The 14,077-nt window shown below is 43.5% G+C and overlaps 1 protein-coding gene across 1 annotated transcript; it reads right to left on the reverse strand.

Annotated features, from left to right (window-relative positions):
- Window positions 1-11,600: 11,600 nt before the first annotated feature.
- On the reverse strand, window positions 11,601-12,810 carry LOC112978119 (uncharacterized protein K02A2.6-like). The gene has a single exon (XM_026091276.1). It carries the CDS (start codon window positions 12,800-12,802, stop codon window positions 11,621-11,623), a length of 1,182 nt encoding a protein of 393 aa, XP_025947061.1. The 5' UTR covers window positions 12,803-12,810; the 3' UTR covers window positions 11,601-11,620.
- Window positions 12,811-14,077: the final 1,267 nt, after the last annotated feature.

A 14,077-nucleotide genomic window follows, 5' to 3' on the forward strand; every position in this document is an offset into this window, starting at 1 on the left:
CCCTTCCTCAAACTGGTCTGTGCTTACGCTATGTATCTGCAGAATATATCAAGTTATCATTCTAGCATTGGAAACTTCTATTTTCATTAGAGCGTAATATGTATTTATGCCGTACCAATCCTCCTACCCATTCTACGATAACAGATGCAAAGTGAAACACTTTAATTCTCTCCTTTGTGCACTGCAATCAAATTTTTTAAAAGAACACTCTCAAGCTTTTTTTTCCAGCATTCTGCCTTCTTCAGTAATGTGTAAAGGATGGGGTTACCTGCAGGAATCCTGCCTCCTTCCTTCACTGCTAAGATGAAAGATAAGTGGCTTTCAGGAAAGCCAGGATGGCCAAGGAACTGCCTATGGAAGTTGCAGCTGGTGCCAAATACCTCTGTATGAGGCTATAATCTGATGTGCTTTCCAGCTGCAGCTGATCAGGGTTTAGAACTAGTACTTAGCCTACCTTTTTCTGCTTGTCAGTGCTCTCCCTGCCCTGCCTGGCCAAAGAGTATCTATCTCCCAATCTGCTAACAGCATTGCACACACAGATCCTTGCTAGCCCTGGTAACATTATGACATGCTTTAAAGAAACTCACTTAAACCCCCCCAAAACCCCTCCCCAAATATGATTTTTTGTTAAACTTAAGTTTTCCGATAGAACTGCATTGGGAAGCAGTTACGTGTTTTCTCAGGAAGCATCACGTATCAGCAACCACCAGCAGACTGGGAATGCACCACTGGAAAGCCCCCTCCAACTCCCGGCTGCAATCTTAGGACAGCTCGGATGCAGCTTGTGCAGCGTGGCCGGAGTGATTTAAAACCGCCTTCCATCAGTACGTCTTGTGCTTCTAAATTACAAACTCCAGCAGCGTCAGGCACACTTCAGATCGATGCAGAAGCTAATCTCCACTCTGGCTGTGTATTGATTTAACTACATCGACTTAAATTCAAATATAGTAAATCAATAGAGCTCCCTAGCACTGACACAAAACTCTGCTTAAAGGTACTTCTATCAGCGTAGCTTGTCCTAAGGGAAAAAAAAAAATAGCAGGATTAATTTTTTGCTCAGGTTTCTCTGTGGATACGGTTGGACAATCACAAGCAGTTAAGTAAGTTCTCTAAGACATTTGTTAAGTTAGGTGTTTAAGATATTTAAGAGAGCAACAACGTTGTTGAAAGGAAGAAGCTCCCAGAAAAGGATGGGGAAACAGCTAAACCGATCCCTGTTTGCTGGCTGCTTAAGCATAACTGGGCATGTGAATCCTGCCTGTCTTCCGCCAAAGTAAAACATACTAACTTAACCCACTTTCACCAGTGGTCTGATGTCAGAGTCAATTGCATTGAGCCACTGTGGGGTTGGAATTGTACCACTGGACATGGAAAGAACTGGATTCTGTGCCAGCTTCTAGCAGAAATTTCTTACTTGGTATGAGGTACTGAATAGTAATAAGAAAATCAGAAAACTGGATGCACAGGAATGGTGGTAATGCATAGTAAGAGGCAGATTGTTTCCTAGCAACACTTGCTTTAGGCTGGTTAGTTTTGGTTAGCATTCTCTGGCTAATAAGCTGCAATTTTTTATCTGTACTGCCTCTCTCTTGTCTACCCGTGCTGAAGGGGAGATTAAAAACATTACAGAACATAGGACAGGATCCATCTGTCCTAAACGATGCATCTGAAAGTGAGATATCTGAGTATACCTCCACTGTGTTTGACACTTCTCTATCTCCATCCTGTAGTACCAAGTGCTCCAAGAATACCCCATGGCTAATTCTGCTCGCAGCAACATCAGCAAGAGACCCTTAATTTCACTGGTATTAGGACAAAGCTCTTAGATTTTACTTATTTACAGATCTGTGTCTTTATTTCATACCATGTCATTAGAGAATAAGCTAAGAACCACCGTCTGTGCATGTGTGTAAATGTGTGCATGTGTCTTGGCATATTGGGACTGAGGCCTCTGCTCGCCTATTGCAATGAAAATAATTAATGATCACAAAGCCGTTAGTAACCTTTTCTGAAGGTGTTTGGAAAATGCCTTGCACTTCTACGGGGCTACAAAAGCCATTCCTACTAAAACCTTCAACATTCCCTTCATACAGCATGGGTGACCAGTATGCACTTGGTAGCAGTGTCAGCTAACAGCCTGATCTAAGATTTCTGCATGCATACTTAGGGACCAGGGCCTCAATCAGGCTCCCAAGCTCTGTTTTCCCCATGCAGGCTCTGCTCACTTCTCCCCAGCTTGACAGTAACTTCCAAAGCTCAGCCTCTCTCATCTTGGAGAGCTCCATGGATTTTAAGTCCAGTTTTCTTTCTGCAAGGGGAAAGAATGTGAGACATGCCTTAGAGAGCACGTAAGTTTTCATGTTGTCCTCAACTCCTCTGCTGCCAGAGGGGGAAAAAATCACTCAGCTCATGCAAATGCTGCAGATGGATTTCTGTAATTTAGGGGGTAGTGGAGTCAGGGACAGCAGTTGCTATACCCTGACTGACATGGGCTTGCAGGCTCGTGCCATCCGCAGTGATCCATCTGCAGCTCAAACTATTTAAAGCCAGTGATCAGTGCTTTGTGAGTCTACAACGCCTCCAGACTTGCTCGCACCAGCTCCTCTGTCTCACTTCTTTCCCCCAGTTAGGGATCTTTGTGGCCTTCCTCTCCCCAAGAGAAAGACTGCAGGAGAGGGAACCACAAAAAGTGCCTAGCCGTGGGAAAAGCTTGTGCCAGCCCTTGCACTTTGTGAGGACAAGAGAAACAGATCAACCACAAGACTCAAAACCATTCAAAATGAGGCTTCATTCATTCCATGGCACTGTCTGTTCATGTCCCACATTCAGTTTTTATCTGCCATGAAAAACTCTCTGGGTAAGAGGAGAGCAAGCATGTTTTTGACATAAAAACAAAGCAAGGACTGATTAACTGAAGAGGGAGAAGAGATTTCATTTATTCAAGTTATTTAAAACTCCGCAGTCTTTGTTAACAGCTGCTTAACTTGAACAAGCAACCTCTCTCTGAAGGATCCAGCTCTGCTCCTCCTTCTCTGAAGAGCTGGGAAAGCGCCCATCCGCCTGCGTGAGTCATGCCGACTGGCCTGCAACAAAGACTGCTCTGGCTAGGATGAAAACATAAGCCCCAAACTTGTTACTTTTTCTGGCCTAATCTGTAAGCAGATGAGAACAGGGAGGGAGGGAGTACAGAACTATTTATTTCTCTTTCTATTTAGGTTTAGAAAGGCTAAAGAATGGAAAGAGCCCGTGAGCAGGGACTAGACAACATGACTTCAAAGCCCAGCAATTGGCTTTAGAACCTGGACCTACCACATTTGAGCTCACTGAACTGTATATTTGTGTTCTTAAGCTTTTCACAGATGCTTGGCATGAGCACATGGGCACCCACAGGGCAACTGACTTCAGCAACGATTTTTGTAGGTGCGTTACTGGTGGCTCAGTTTACCCACAGTAGAAGCACCAAAACACACAGGACAGGGAGCTAACACCAAGGGAAAAGAGAGCATTGCTGAGGGGATCCTGAAAAGGGAGGAATGCTTTTAGCACCCACTGAGCCCCTGGGAGCGGAAGGTGCACAGGCACCCAAATGTCAACGGTGTTGACTCCCACAAGCAACTTGTTATGACCATGGGACATCCTGTTCCACATGGCTAAAACACTTAACTCTGGCAAACTAGACAGCACAGCTCTGCCAGAGACCTGGATAAAGGATGTTGATAACATGTAAACAGTGGATTGATAACATGCAAATAACGGATTCTCTTTTTTTGGCTGAAGGGTGGTTTTGAATGGTGTTATAACTATTTGCTGATATTTTGTTTAATTCTGTACCTAAAATAAATCCTGAAGGAAATCTGTGCATTACATCAGTCTGTCATGAACATGATAAACGTGCAATTGAATGAATGAATGAATGAATGAAGCGATACACCAACAAAGCACTGCTCTCTATTGTAAAGTGCATCAGATTGAAAGCAATGGAGCTTTCCTACTAGCTTTTTCAACATTGAGAAGACAAACAGACCACCTGTGGTTTTAAATTAAGGATGAGATTCTTCTCTTTGCCTAGTCAATCTGTCCTAGCAGGACCCACGGTGAATAAGCACTCCAGCACAGAAGTATGTATGAGGCTGGTCTCCCGAAACTTCTTCGTATCATCTGGCCAGACTGATGCATTGTTTCTTTGCACCCTGGGGAATTCCGGCTGATCTGACTGGTATCTCATTTTTCACTTTTATTTTGATTGCAAGTTCGTCATGGCAGAGCTTGTCTTTTTGTTCTGTGGTTGAACAAAACTCAGAGGAATAATGTCCGGGCACGAGAACAGCCCAGGAAAATCCCCAAATGATAACCTGGGGAAGTCAGAAGCTGAAAATACAGCATAGGTATTTTTTCACTGGGTAGGTCCATGAGATTGGTGCTGCATGTACGTGTCTCCTCCGCTGCAAGAGACAAGCCAGAATCACTCCAGAGGACATGTAACTGTATTAAAGCACTGCTGAGCCTGAGCTAACACTCTAATTCTCAGTGGGAGCCATTAGCCCAACCAAGCACATTGCTGCACTGAAGTGAGCGTGTCCCTTCCAGACTGCTTTACTCTAGGGCACACACGGCCTCATGGCTGGCTGTGCCCATTGGTGTAAACATACCTACAGGTTTTCTCAATAAACTGCCACAAAAAATGGTGCCTAGCCTCAGCAGAGCCTGGGCCTTGAGGAGAAAAGGTGCAGAATGCACAAAACAAAAGCAGAACAGAGCTAAAGATAGCACAGATCTCATCCAGAGCAGGATTCCTCCCTCGTGAGAGACCAGAAAGCACCGGGTCTTTTGCAGCAGCTCAGGGATTCCCCTTGCACCCCTCACCAGAAAATGTCTGCTTACCAGAGCTGGGAGAAGAAGGAAAGCCATTTCTTTCCCCACAGAGCACAAAGTGAGGAGTCCCTGCAGCATGACTGATTGACATCAGAGCATGGAGAGATTTTACAACATAAATCCTGGGCTCGTAAGAAGCTTCTTTAGTAGGATCAGCCCATGTAATGTGTCCTAACTGCAGGGACCTGAGGTCTGCCCTGAAACAGAAACGTCTTTCAGTCCCCAAGAGTTTTAGACAACAACGATAGATATTCTCTTATATTCAGTTATCTGGACCCAGATCAATAATACTAGAAGAACGTCACACAGTGAAAAACATTGGGTGCCTGCAATACCCCAGCCCTGTTTCTCTTACGAGGGGAAAACAGTGCAGTTGTCTGTTTATAAGCAGTGCAGCCTCCCTCCTCTGCACCCCTTGCCTCTCCAAGATTCAATCTGGAAAGGTAAAAGGGGATTTCAGCATATCTATTCAGTCCTCAGTTGCTGAACTGCCAACAGCTATGCTAATTTTCCCTATTGTAACAGGCCGTTTAGGGTCCCAGCCAATGACCAGGAAAGCTGCTGGAAAGAGTCCCACTGATTTCAATGGGGGTCTAACAACGTGGATCTATACACACTGAAAATTAACTCCAAGCTCATTTCATACAGGCCACAGGACTGTCCTCTGTTACTTGTAATTATCAGTTACTATTGTCATTACTGGATTTGAATTAATGCCCATGAGTGCAGATGGACAGATATTTTTATCTAACAGAAATCCTACCATTTAACTAGGACTTTCTTAGAACTTAAAACAAAGGAGAATGGTTCCAGATGCTGTCCTTTTCCTTCTGCGTCCTCACAGCTGCTGACTAGCTCTTTCTCTATGGTGTCCACAGCAAAATCTCAGTCTCTTTTTAGTGAATTGTAAAATCTGTCCAAAAATTCTTTACACACTGCAGCAAGAAAATAAAATCCTTAAGCTGAACAGCAGAAACTGGTAAAGCTGCCAAAGGAATGTTAACAAGTTAGCTAAAGACAGGGATCATTAACAATTAAAAAAAAAAAAAAGACTGCTATGGAGTTTAAAAAAAGAAGTTTAATTTGATCTTTTAGCTTTATAGATAATGGTGGCTCTGTCTGTGGGAAAGGAATTCATTCTGTCAGTTCTGTATGGATCCCGTTAACACTTTTTTTAATAAAAGGAGCTCAGAATATATCACCACTTTGATCTTAGTTCAATAAAGCTAATCTTAAGAGTTGGTTTTAACATGGACATTTAATTGCGTTTAATCACTTTTTCCAAAAATCAATTTAGTTGACATGATACTGACCAAGACTGGTCAGCAGAGATAAGGAAGAGCTATGGTCTAGCTACATAGTCCAATTACAATCACCTCTAAGCAGGCAACTAATTGTAGTTATCCTCATAACACCTTTGGGAGGAAGGGAACTACTACTGTTGGTTCTTTCAGATGAAGAACTCAAGAAACAGTAAAATTAAATTTGCTCATGATTACACAGTAAATCTCTAACAGAACACAAAATTAACTTCTTGTTTCAAGCCAGCACCCTCACCCCTAAATCAGATCTTATGCCTCGCATAAAACATCTATCGCTAACTGACCTGATGCTGATCATGACCTATTTTGGTGTAGTCAGCTCTGGGTCACTCATTCAATTCTTAAACTGTTAACTGAGGCACTGTTCAGTTTTGTACTGAAGTCATGCCACAGAACGTTAAATTCATCTCAGTGCTCAACGAACGCAGTTTCCACTACAAGCGCAGAAGTGAGCTTCATGCGTATTTCACCCTGGAACCTGCTGGGAAGGCTCTGGGGGTGCATCATCGCACCCCTTGTAACTCATAACCTAGGTCTGCATTATTAACACCAACATTTTATGTTTACAAGGCATCTTCCAGCTAAAGGTCTCAGAACACTTCCTGTCTATTATTACAACCTTTCAACATCTATGTAAAGTGATTTTGGCATCATTTAGGAGATGGAAAAACTGGAACATGAAGAGGAAAAAGGCCAAATTTTTGAAAGGAAGTTATTTGAAGCTTTTTCTGTTATTGTCCTTGGAAAAAAGTTCACTTGAATGTATGTTTAAAAGTTCTCAGACTTGACATGAGTAATAAAATTGTTCAGCCAACCATGACCATCATAGATGTGCCTAGAGATGATAGCGCCTAACACAGTCTACAGCAATTCCCAAAACAGCAATGAGGGTAATGCATATTTCTGTCACTTAAACTGTATGTGCAATTATCTGTAAGGCATGCTTATTCTTACTCTAAAGAAAATTTACCTATTTGACTTTCATAATGGGCTACAAAGCCTTCTCAAAGGTGATTTCTGTGAGTTCACAACTCTACCTATGAATATTTCTGCTGTGTCTAATTAGCCATTAGTGCCTCCTTAGCCCCATCAAGAATAATCTGCAGTTGGCAGAATGGAGCCAGAAGAGAACTGTATCAGAGTAATTTGGAACAGGTTGGTTTCTTCGGGTCAATGCTGTTTTCAGACTGAGTCAGCTGGAGTCACTGGCTAATTCCCTCAGGATACCTTGATGTGGGTCAGCAGCTCTTCTAGGGAACACTGATCACTGTCTTGGGTTGGAGTTTTGGTTGTCTCAGGTTGTAAAACAACAGAATTTTTGCTACTTGGTGACTCAAGCTTGTGACATGGAGTGCAATAAAGGATGGGCTATTTTGCAGGCAATCAAAGCTTTTTCGAGAAAAGAGAGCAAGAAAACTAACGTTCTTGACTTCCAAGCAAAAGCAGATTTTTAAATATGCTTTATGTCATTTAGAATACAAAAATATTTTGAGGTATTCCTAATAAGCACTCTGGTGTAAGAAAAAAGAAATCTGGCTTCAACTTTACTGTAAACCTACTGAGCTGCCAAACAGATTCAACGTTGCAGAAAATTTGTAAGGCACTGCAATTACATGCTGCATTTATGCCACCTACAGGCATTAATACCAACTTTTCAACAGATTTGCTTGCCAAGGTTTCTAAGTACTTTTTACTTTTCAGACTGAAGTGGGAAAAGACTCCAAAGCAGTCAGCCCCAACCCTCTACTCATAAAAAGCATTCTGTTCAGCTTATTAAAACTTAACAGAAAGATTTAATCAATCTGATCCAGTAATAGGAACTTGCCTTTTCCATGTTACTTAGTTACTGTGACAGCAAAGCAATGAGAATGCTGAAATGAGAATACTGAGAACTTTGTCAAGTGTGCTTTGAAACGTGTGGCAAGTATTACGGCACAGTCAGAACAGGCTTTCATTCTCCACTGAAATCCAGCACCTTTGGGGGTGATACACAGACAGACCTCCCAACAGCATGAGACAGGGAAATGTATTCCTGCGCCCAAAATAAGTGATGCAAGAAATCATGATGATATAATTACTGCTTGGGATTTAGGCCTCTTCTATGCAAAAAAATCCCATGGAAGCTTTTATGAGCGCAAGTGACGGGGGAGGAAATTTTACATCATTAGGAAGTCAGCACCTCCAATAGGACTGTACAGTCTCATGTTGTCTCAGGAACCGTCTGTGTTCAAAACCAGGAGGGAAGTGCCACCTGCTGGACTGTTGTCCAGATCCCACGGCAGCTGAGTTCTCCCTAGAGCCTTCCTGAGTATTGACTCCACTGACCCTGTTTACATTCCGAGGCTGGAGAAGATCACAGGCCATGGTCTTGCAGCTGCCGCCTCTAGCCTCCTTAGAGCTTAATTTCCTCAGAATTAAGTCAGAACATGCATGAGATAATTAAAAGAAGTTCTCTCATCCTTTTTCCCTCACCCCAGGGGAATTTTAGAGCATATACTATTTGCCAGCCATGAAACAGTCTGTTGTTCAATAGAGACACTTGCTTCCACTCAAAATACTTAGCAGATGTTACTCCCTTTTTGCTGTAATCTCCATGATTTTCCAGCAGTCACCTTACTATGCACAGTGTCAGGGGAATCCACTTCTGCATCCAAGCTTCTCAGTTGCCTGTGAGCTCTCGGTGCAAAAATAGCTCGAGCTTTTGCAAAGGTTCGTTTTATACTGCGCTAACAGTTGGTCTCACTGTGGCAAGTCTGGTTTTTGGACTGGCTGAGAGACGTGCCATGGACTGGGAGAGACTGGGGAGCTCAGAGATCCTGCCCTGGTCTCACTGGGAAGGCTTGTGCCGCTAGCTTGTTGCCTGGGAAATAATACTAACAGGTTTCAGCAGAGTACCTGGCTAAACTGGAGGTGGATTTTTGGCAGAGGGAGCTAAGAAATGCCTCTCTCAGCACACCCGAGCTTGCTGAGCCTGCTTCCTGATGAAGGTACCTGAGGATGTTCGGGCCTCTAATCGAATCGTGGCCGCATCTATCTCTTGCCTCTGACTCGGAGGGAAGGCTCTTCCTGGAGGTGTAAAGATGTAAACCGCAACTTGCATCCTGAGTCCACACTGCTGCTGGCTTCAGTACTCTGCTCCTCAACCCTACCCTTAATGAACAGCAAGAATACTAAGGCTTTCACTCTTTTTCAGAACTGCCAGTGCAAGCAGGGCAGTTTTTTACATTTTTATTTAGAAGTGGGTTGCTTACGCATGTCTCAGCTATCCCAGACTCAGTGCAACTCCAGAGCTTCCCACTAGCTATGGATGCTATTGTAAAAGATATGAAGGGCATGGGCAGACAAGCTCTTTTCGCTCCTGAACAACTACCACTGGCTGCATAAATCAGCTGCCATAATCCTCTGCCAGGGTGTCTGCTTCCATGCAGGTTCGCTTAAACCTGAAAGGAGTTTAACTGCTTTAGTTAAAATAACCTGAACTTCTTTGTGTCTATCCTGATGTGTCCATGGCATTACGACGTCTGGAAAATGACCATGAACGTGCATAGCAGAGGCATGAAATAAACGGTGCGCATTTATTTGGCAATGTGGCCACAACCAGTTTTTGACGCACAAATTACACATACTGTTTTATATTCTAATCCCAATAGGAGTCTATCAGCAAAAAAATGGTGCAACTGGAACTAGGATTTCAGGGAAAGCATGAGAAAGTTATTCTTGGAGGGTTCCTGTACTAGGGGCTTCTTTTTGCTTTTATCCTCCTAACTTCAGTGTCTCGTCTTAGACTCCCTCCATCTTCACCTTTGCCAGAGACACCCATCTCTTCATTGCTTTCTCTCCTGGGACACCCTTCTATGATACTTTCTTCAATCCCTACAGGTCTCTCCTGTCCATCTCTGCACTTCTTCCCTTTCCATTCCTCTGTTTACAAAGGAAGGCAGAAAGGAGCTACAGTTTGGAAACACTTTAATGGTATTGTTTTCAGTTGTACAAGTTTTGCCTTTATCAGCCCCTGGGATCATCTCCTGCACATGGATTCCTGGCAATCTGAGCTCCAGGCAGGCTTCCCTTTGGTCAGGCTTCAGCAAGCTCAGTTGTTCCAAGAGAGACGGTCCTGTGACTAAAACACTTAGGAAACCCAGAATAAGTTTTGTGACACAAAATTCCTTTGTGACCTTGGTTAACTCCTTCAACCCTTATGTGATCTTCATATGCTCCTTTAAGCCTTCTGTGTACTATATATAAAGCAAGGATACGGACAATCTTTACTTCTGAATGATGCAGTGAGATGGAATTATATTGCATTTAGACTCCTTTTGGAAATGAGAGCCAAATAAGCACCCTAACCCGAGTTATTACAGAAGTACTGTGATATTTACAGTGCGAGGGCACAAAGTTGCATTTTCAGGTGACTCTGCTGCCTTCTAAGGGGCAGCGAGAAACTGGCTGCATCCAAAACCTGCTCCCTGAGTGTTCATCAAAAGGGATCTGTGGGCACATGCCACCAAAATTGTGTTGGATACTGGTTTGTGATGCCTCTCCTCTGTGCATTAGCTCAAATATAACAGTCTAAAAATATTCTCCCCCTTTCTTTTCCCAAACTGATTTAAGATTTGTTATGGAAAACTAGGCTCGCCGGCCACCATAACAGGGTCCGACCCTAGGTTCCCGCTGAGGCAGAAGTTCGAAGTCAGATTGGAGAGAAATAAAATTTAATGATACATGTGCGGTAATTACAGCTTGAGCTGGGTGCCTCAAAGAGGGACCCCGAACAAAGAAATCCCTGGGCAGTTATACCCTTACAATCTAAATTCCCCACCCCTCAAGTGATAGTTTGGACCAATAGTAATAGTTAGGTCTGGGTTCTTCCCCTTCTTCACTGGGCCCCTTCATCGTCTCTAGGCAGGCTGCTGCTTTTCTTATCTTCAAGGTCTGCTACTCCTGCTGTCCGTGTAACTTCTTTAACTGGCTCAGGGGCCCCCTTTTACTTATCTAGGTAAAAATTCACATCTTGAGGCCTAAGGCTTCAGCAAATTTAGCTACTAATGCTAAGCAAGTTACGCTAAGCGATTAATTCTAGACAGCTTCAGTCCGACATTCTCTGACAGTCCTCCCTTTGTTTTTATTAAGCATCCCTGCTAATATGTTAGCCGAGTTCTCGAAGCCTTTCTTAAGAGGTGCAAGTCTTTATTAGATCTTAGCCCCATACTTCGGGTATGCTGGGAGCACGGCCATTCTGGGGTTCTTTGACCGCAGGCTGGGAGGAGCAGCACTGCCAGCGTCTGGAAGAGCACTGGGAGCACAACACTTCTGTCTGCCCTCCGGTGAGGCGCGTGCCGTCACGGTTACCCAGATCAACAGTACTAAGAGTAGCGCGACGTTCCACTCCATTTTCTTCTTCTTCTTCTCGTCAGTGTGAGAGGTTTTCAGGAATTATTCGTTTGGTTATTCACCACTCGTTTAACATGAGAATGGTGTATCCAATTTTCCTTTCCTAAAACTTTAACAGCAAAATAAGAGCTTGATAAGACAGTATAAGGCCCGTCCCATTTAGGTTCTAACTTGGATTTTCGTAAAAATACTTTAACTAAAACTTCATCCCCAGGCTGTATATCGTGCACTTGTATTTCAGGTGGTGTAGATTGATACCATTGAGCATACTTTTTAAGATTTTCAAACCTTTTTTGCATACCTATRACATACTGGGTTAGCWGTTCATCTCCATCCAACAGGCTGGTCTTAGCYGGGATATAAGTCCCTGGTATGGCTAAATGTCTTCCGAAGAGAATTTCTGCTGGTGTTAGCCCTATGGGTTGTCGTGGAGCATTTTGAACATCCCATAGGGCTAAGTTTAGAGCTTCAGGCCATTTTAGGTTAGTGTGTGTGCATACTTTTGCTATTTTGTCTTTTAGTGTTCTGTTCATTCTTTCTACCTGTCCTGAAGATTGTGGGTGGTAAGGAATATGTAGGTTTTTCTCTATTCCTAGTGACTTATATAATAGATGGATTATGTTTGCTGTAAAATGGGCGCCCCTGTTGGAATCAATGGCTTCTGGAACCCCATACCTGGGTATGATTTCTTTTAGTAAGGCTTTTACTACCCCTCCTGAGTCAGCCTTCCTTGTTGGGAAAGCCTCTACCCAGCCCGATAACTGAGCTACTATCACTAACAAATGTTTGTACCCATTGGCGGCCAGCATATCCGCGTAATCTACTTGTAGCCTTTGAAAAGGGAAGTAGGCCCATGGTCGTCCCCCTAACTCTGAGCTTGGTTTGCTGCTTGAGAACTTTTGGCAGGTCGGGCAGCTGTTGGTTATTCCTTTTGCAGCGGTGTAAATTCCTGGAGCTGCCCATACCTTTCGTACCTGGTTAGCTACCACCTCTGCTCCCCCATGAGCTTTATCATGGAACCACCTAGCTACAGTAATTACATATTTCTTTGGTAGAATTGGYTTTCCTCCAATTGTCCATATTCCATCATCATTTTGTTTTGCTTCCCACTTTTCCCATTGTTTTTTCTCTTCTGCTAAGCAATCTTCCCCATACATGGTTTTGGGGTCTATTAAATTTGGCCATTTGCTCTGGTCCGTCATTGGAATTGCAACCATACAGTCTCTCAAAGGTTGTCAGGCTGCCGCCTTCGCGGCGGCATCAGCTAAAGCATTTCCTTTACTAATTTCTGTAATGTTTTTAGTATGGGCTGGGCAATGTATTACAGCAATTTCTTGGGGCAGCTGAACTGATTATAGCAAATTACTTATTTCTTCTCCATTAGCTATTTYCTTTCCTGATGATGTAAAAAATCCTCGTTCTTTCCATAACATCCCAGTTGCATGGCATACTCCGAATGCGTATTTTGAGTCGGTATATACATTTATTCGCAGGTTCTTACCCATCTTTACTGCTTGGGTTAATGCTATTAGTTCTGCCCCTTGAGTGCTTACAGACGGAGGTAAGGGATTAGCCTCAAGTACCTCAAAGAGGTTGGTAACAGCATAGCCTGAATGGCGTCCTCTGTCCAAATAACAGGACGATCCATCTGTAAACAGAACTAGGTCTGGGTTTCCCAAAGGTTCATCTTTGAGATCCTCCCGGGGCTTGCTTGACAGCCACCTGTTCACAGGAATGATGAGGCTCTCCATCTTCAGGTAGGGGCAATAGCGTCGCTGGATTTAAGGTGTTGCATCTCTTTAAGGTCACATTATCTGCATGTAGTATTATTAGTTCACAGCGGTGAGCTCTCTGTGGGGACAGTGCTTGAGTAGCATATTGTTTCATTAGCAGTTCTACTTCATGTGGCACATACACAGTCATTGGGTGACCCAAAACTACAGGTCGTGTTTTTCCAATAAGGGCTGCTGTAGCTGCTATCGCTCTGATGCATCCTGGAGTGCCTTTGATTACCGCAYCTAGTTGGGTGRAGTAAYAGGCCACTGGCCTACGGTGAGGACCTAGTTTTTGAGTGAGTACTCCACTTGCTACTCCTTGTCGTTCATGAACAAATAATTCAAATGGCTTACTATAATCTGGTAGTCCTAGAGCCGGGGCTGAGACCAATGCCCTTTTTATAGATGTGAAAACTTTCTCTTTTTCTGGACTCCAGGTCAAAGGCTCTATCTCCTCCTTATTTGTTGCCTGGACTAAAGGTTTGGTAAGTTCTCCCAACCCGGGAATCCATGGCCAACAAAATCCTACAGCTCCTAAAAATCCCCTAAGTTGCTTTTTTGTTATAGGACGGGGTATATCAAGAATTGTTTTTACTCATTCTGGATCAATTAATCTGTGCCCTTCCTTCAAGATAAACCCCAAATATTTTACCTCTTGTTGACACAGCTGGAGCTTGGACAGAGATGCTCAATGCCCTTTCTCAGCAAGAGCGTTAC

The sequence above is a fragment of the Apteryx rowi genome, unplaced genomic scaffold, assembly GCF_003343035.1.
Source record: "Apteryx rowi isolate R43461 unplaced genomic scaffold, aptRow1 scaffold_9, whole genome shotgun sequence".
NCBI lineage: Eukaryota > Metazoa > Chordata > Aves > Apterygiformes > Apterygidae > Apteryx > Apteryx rowi.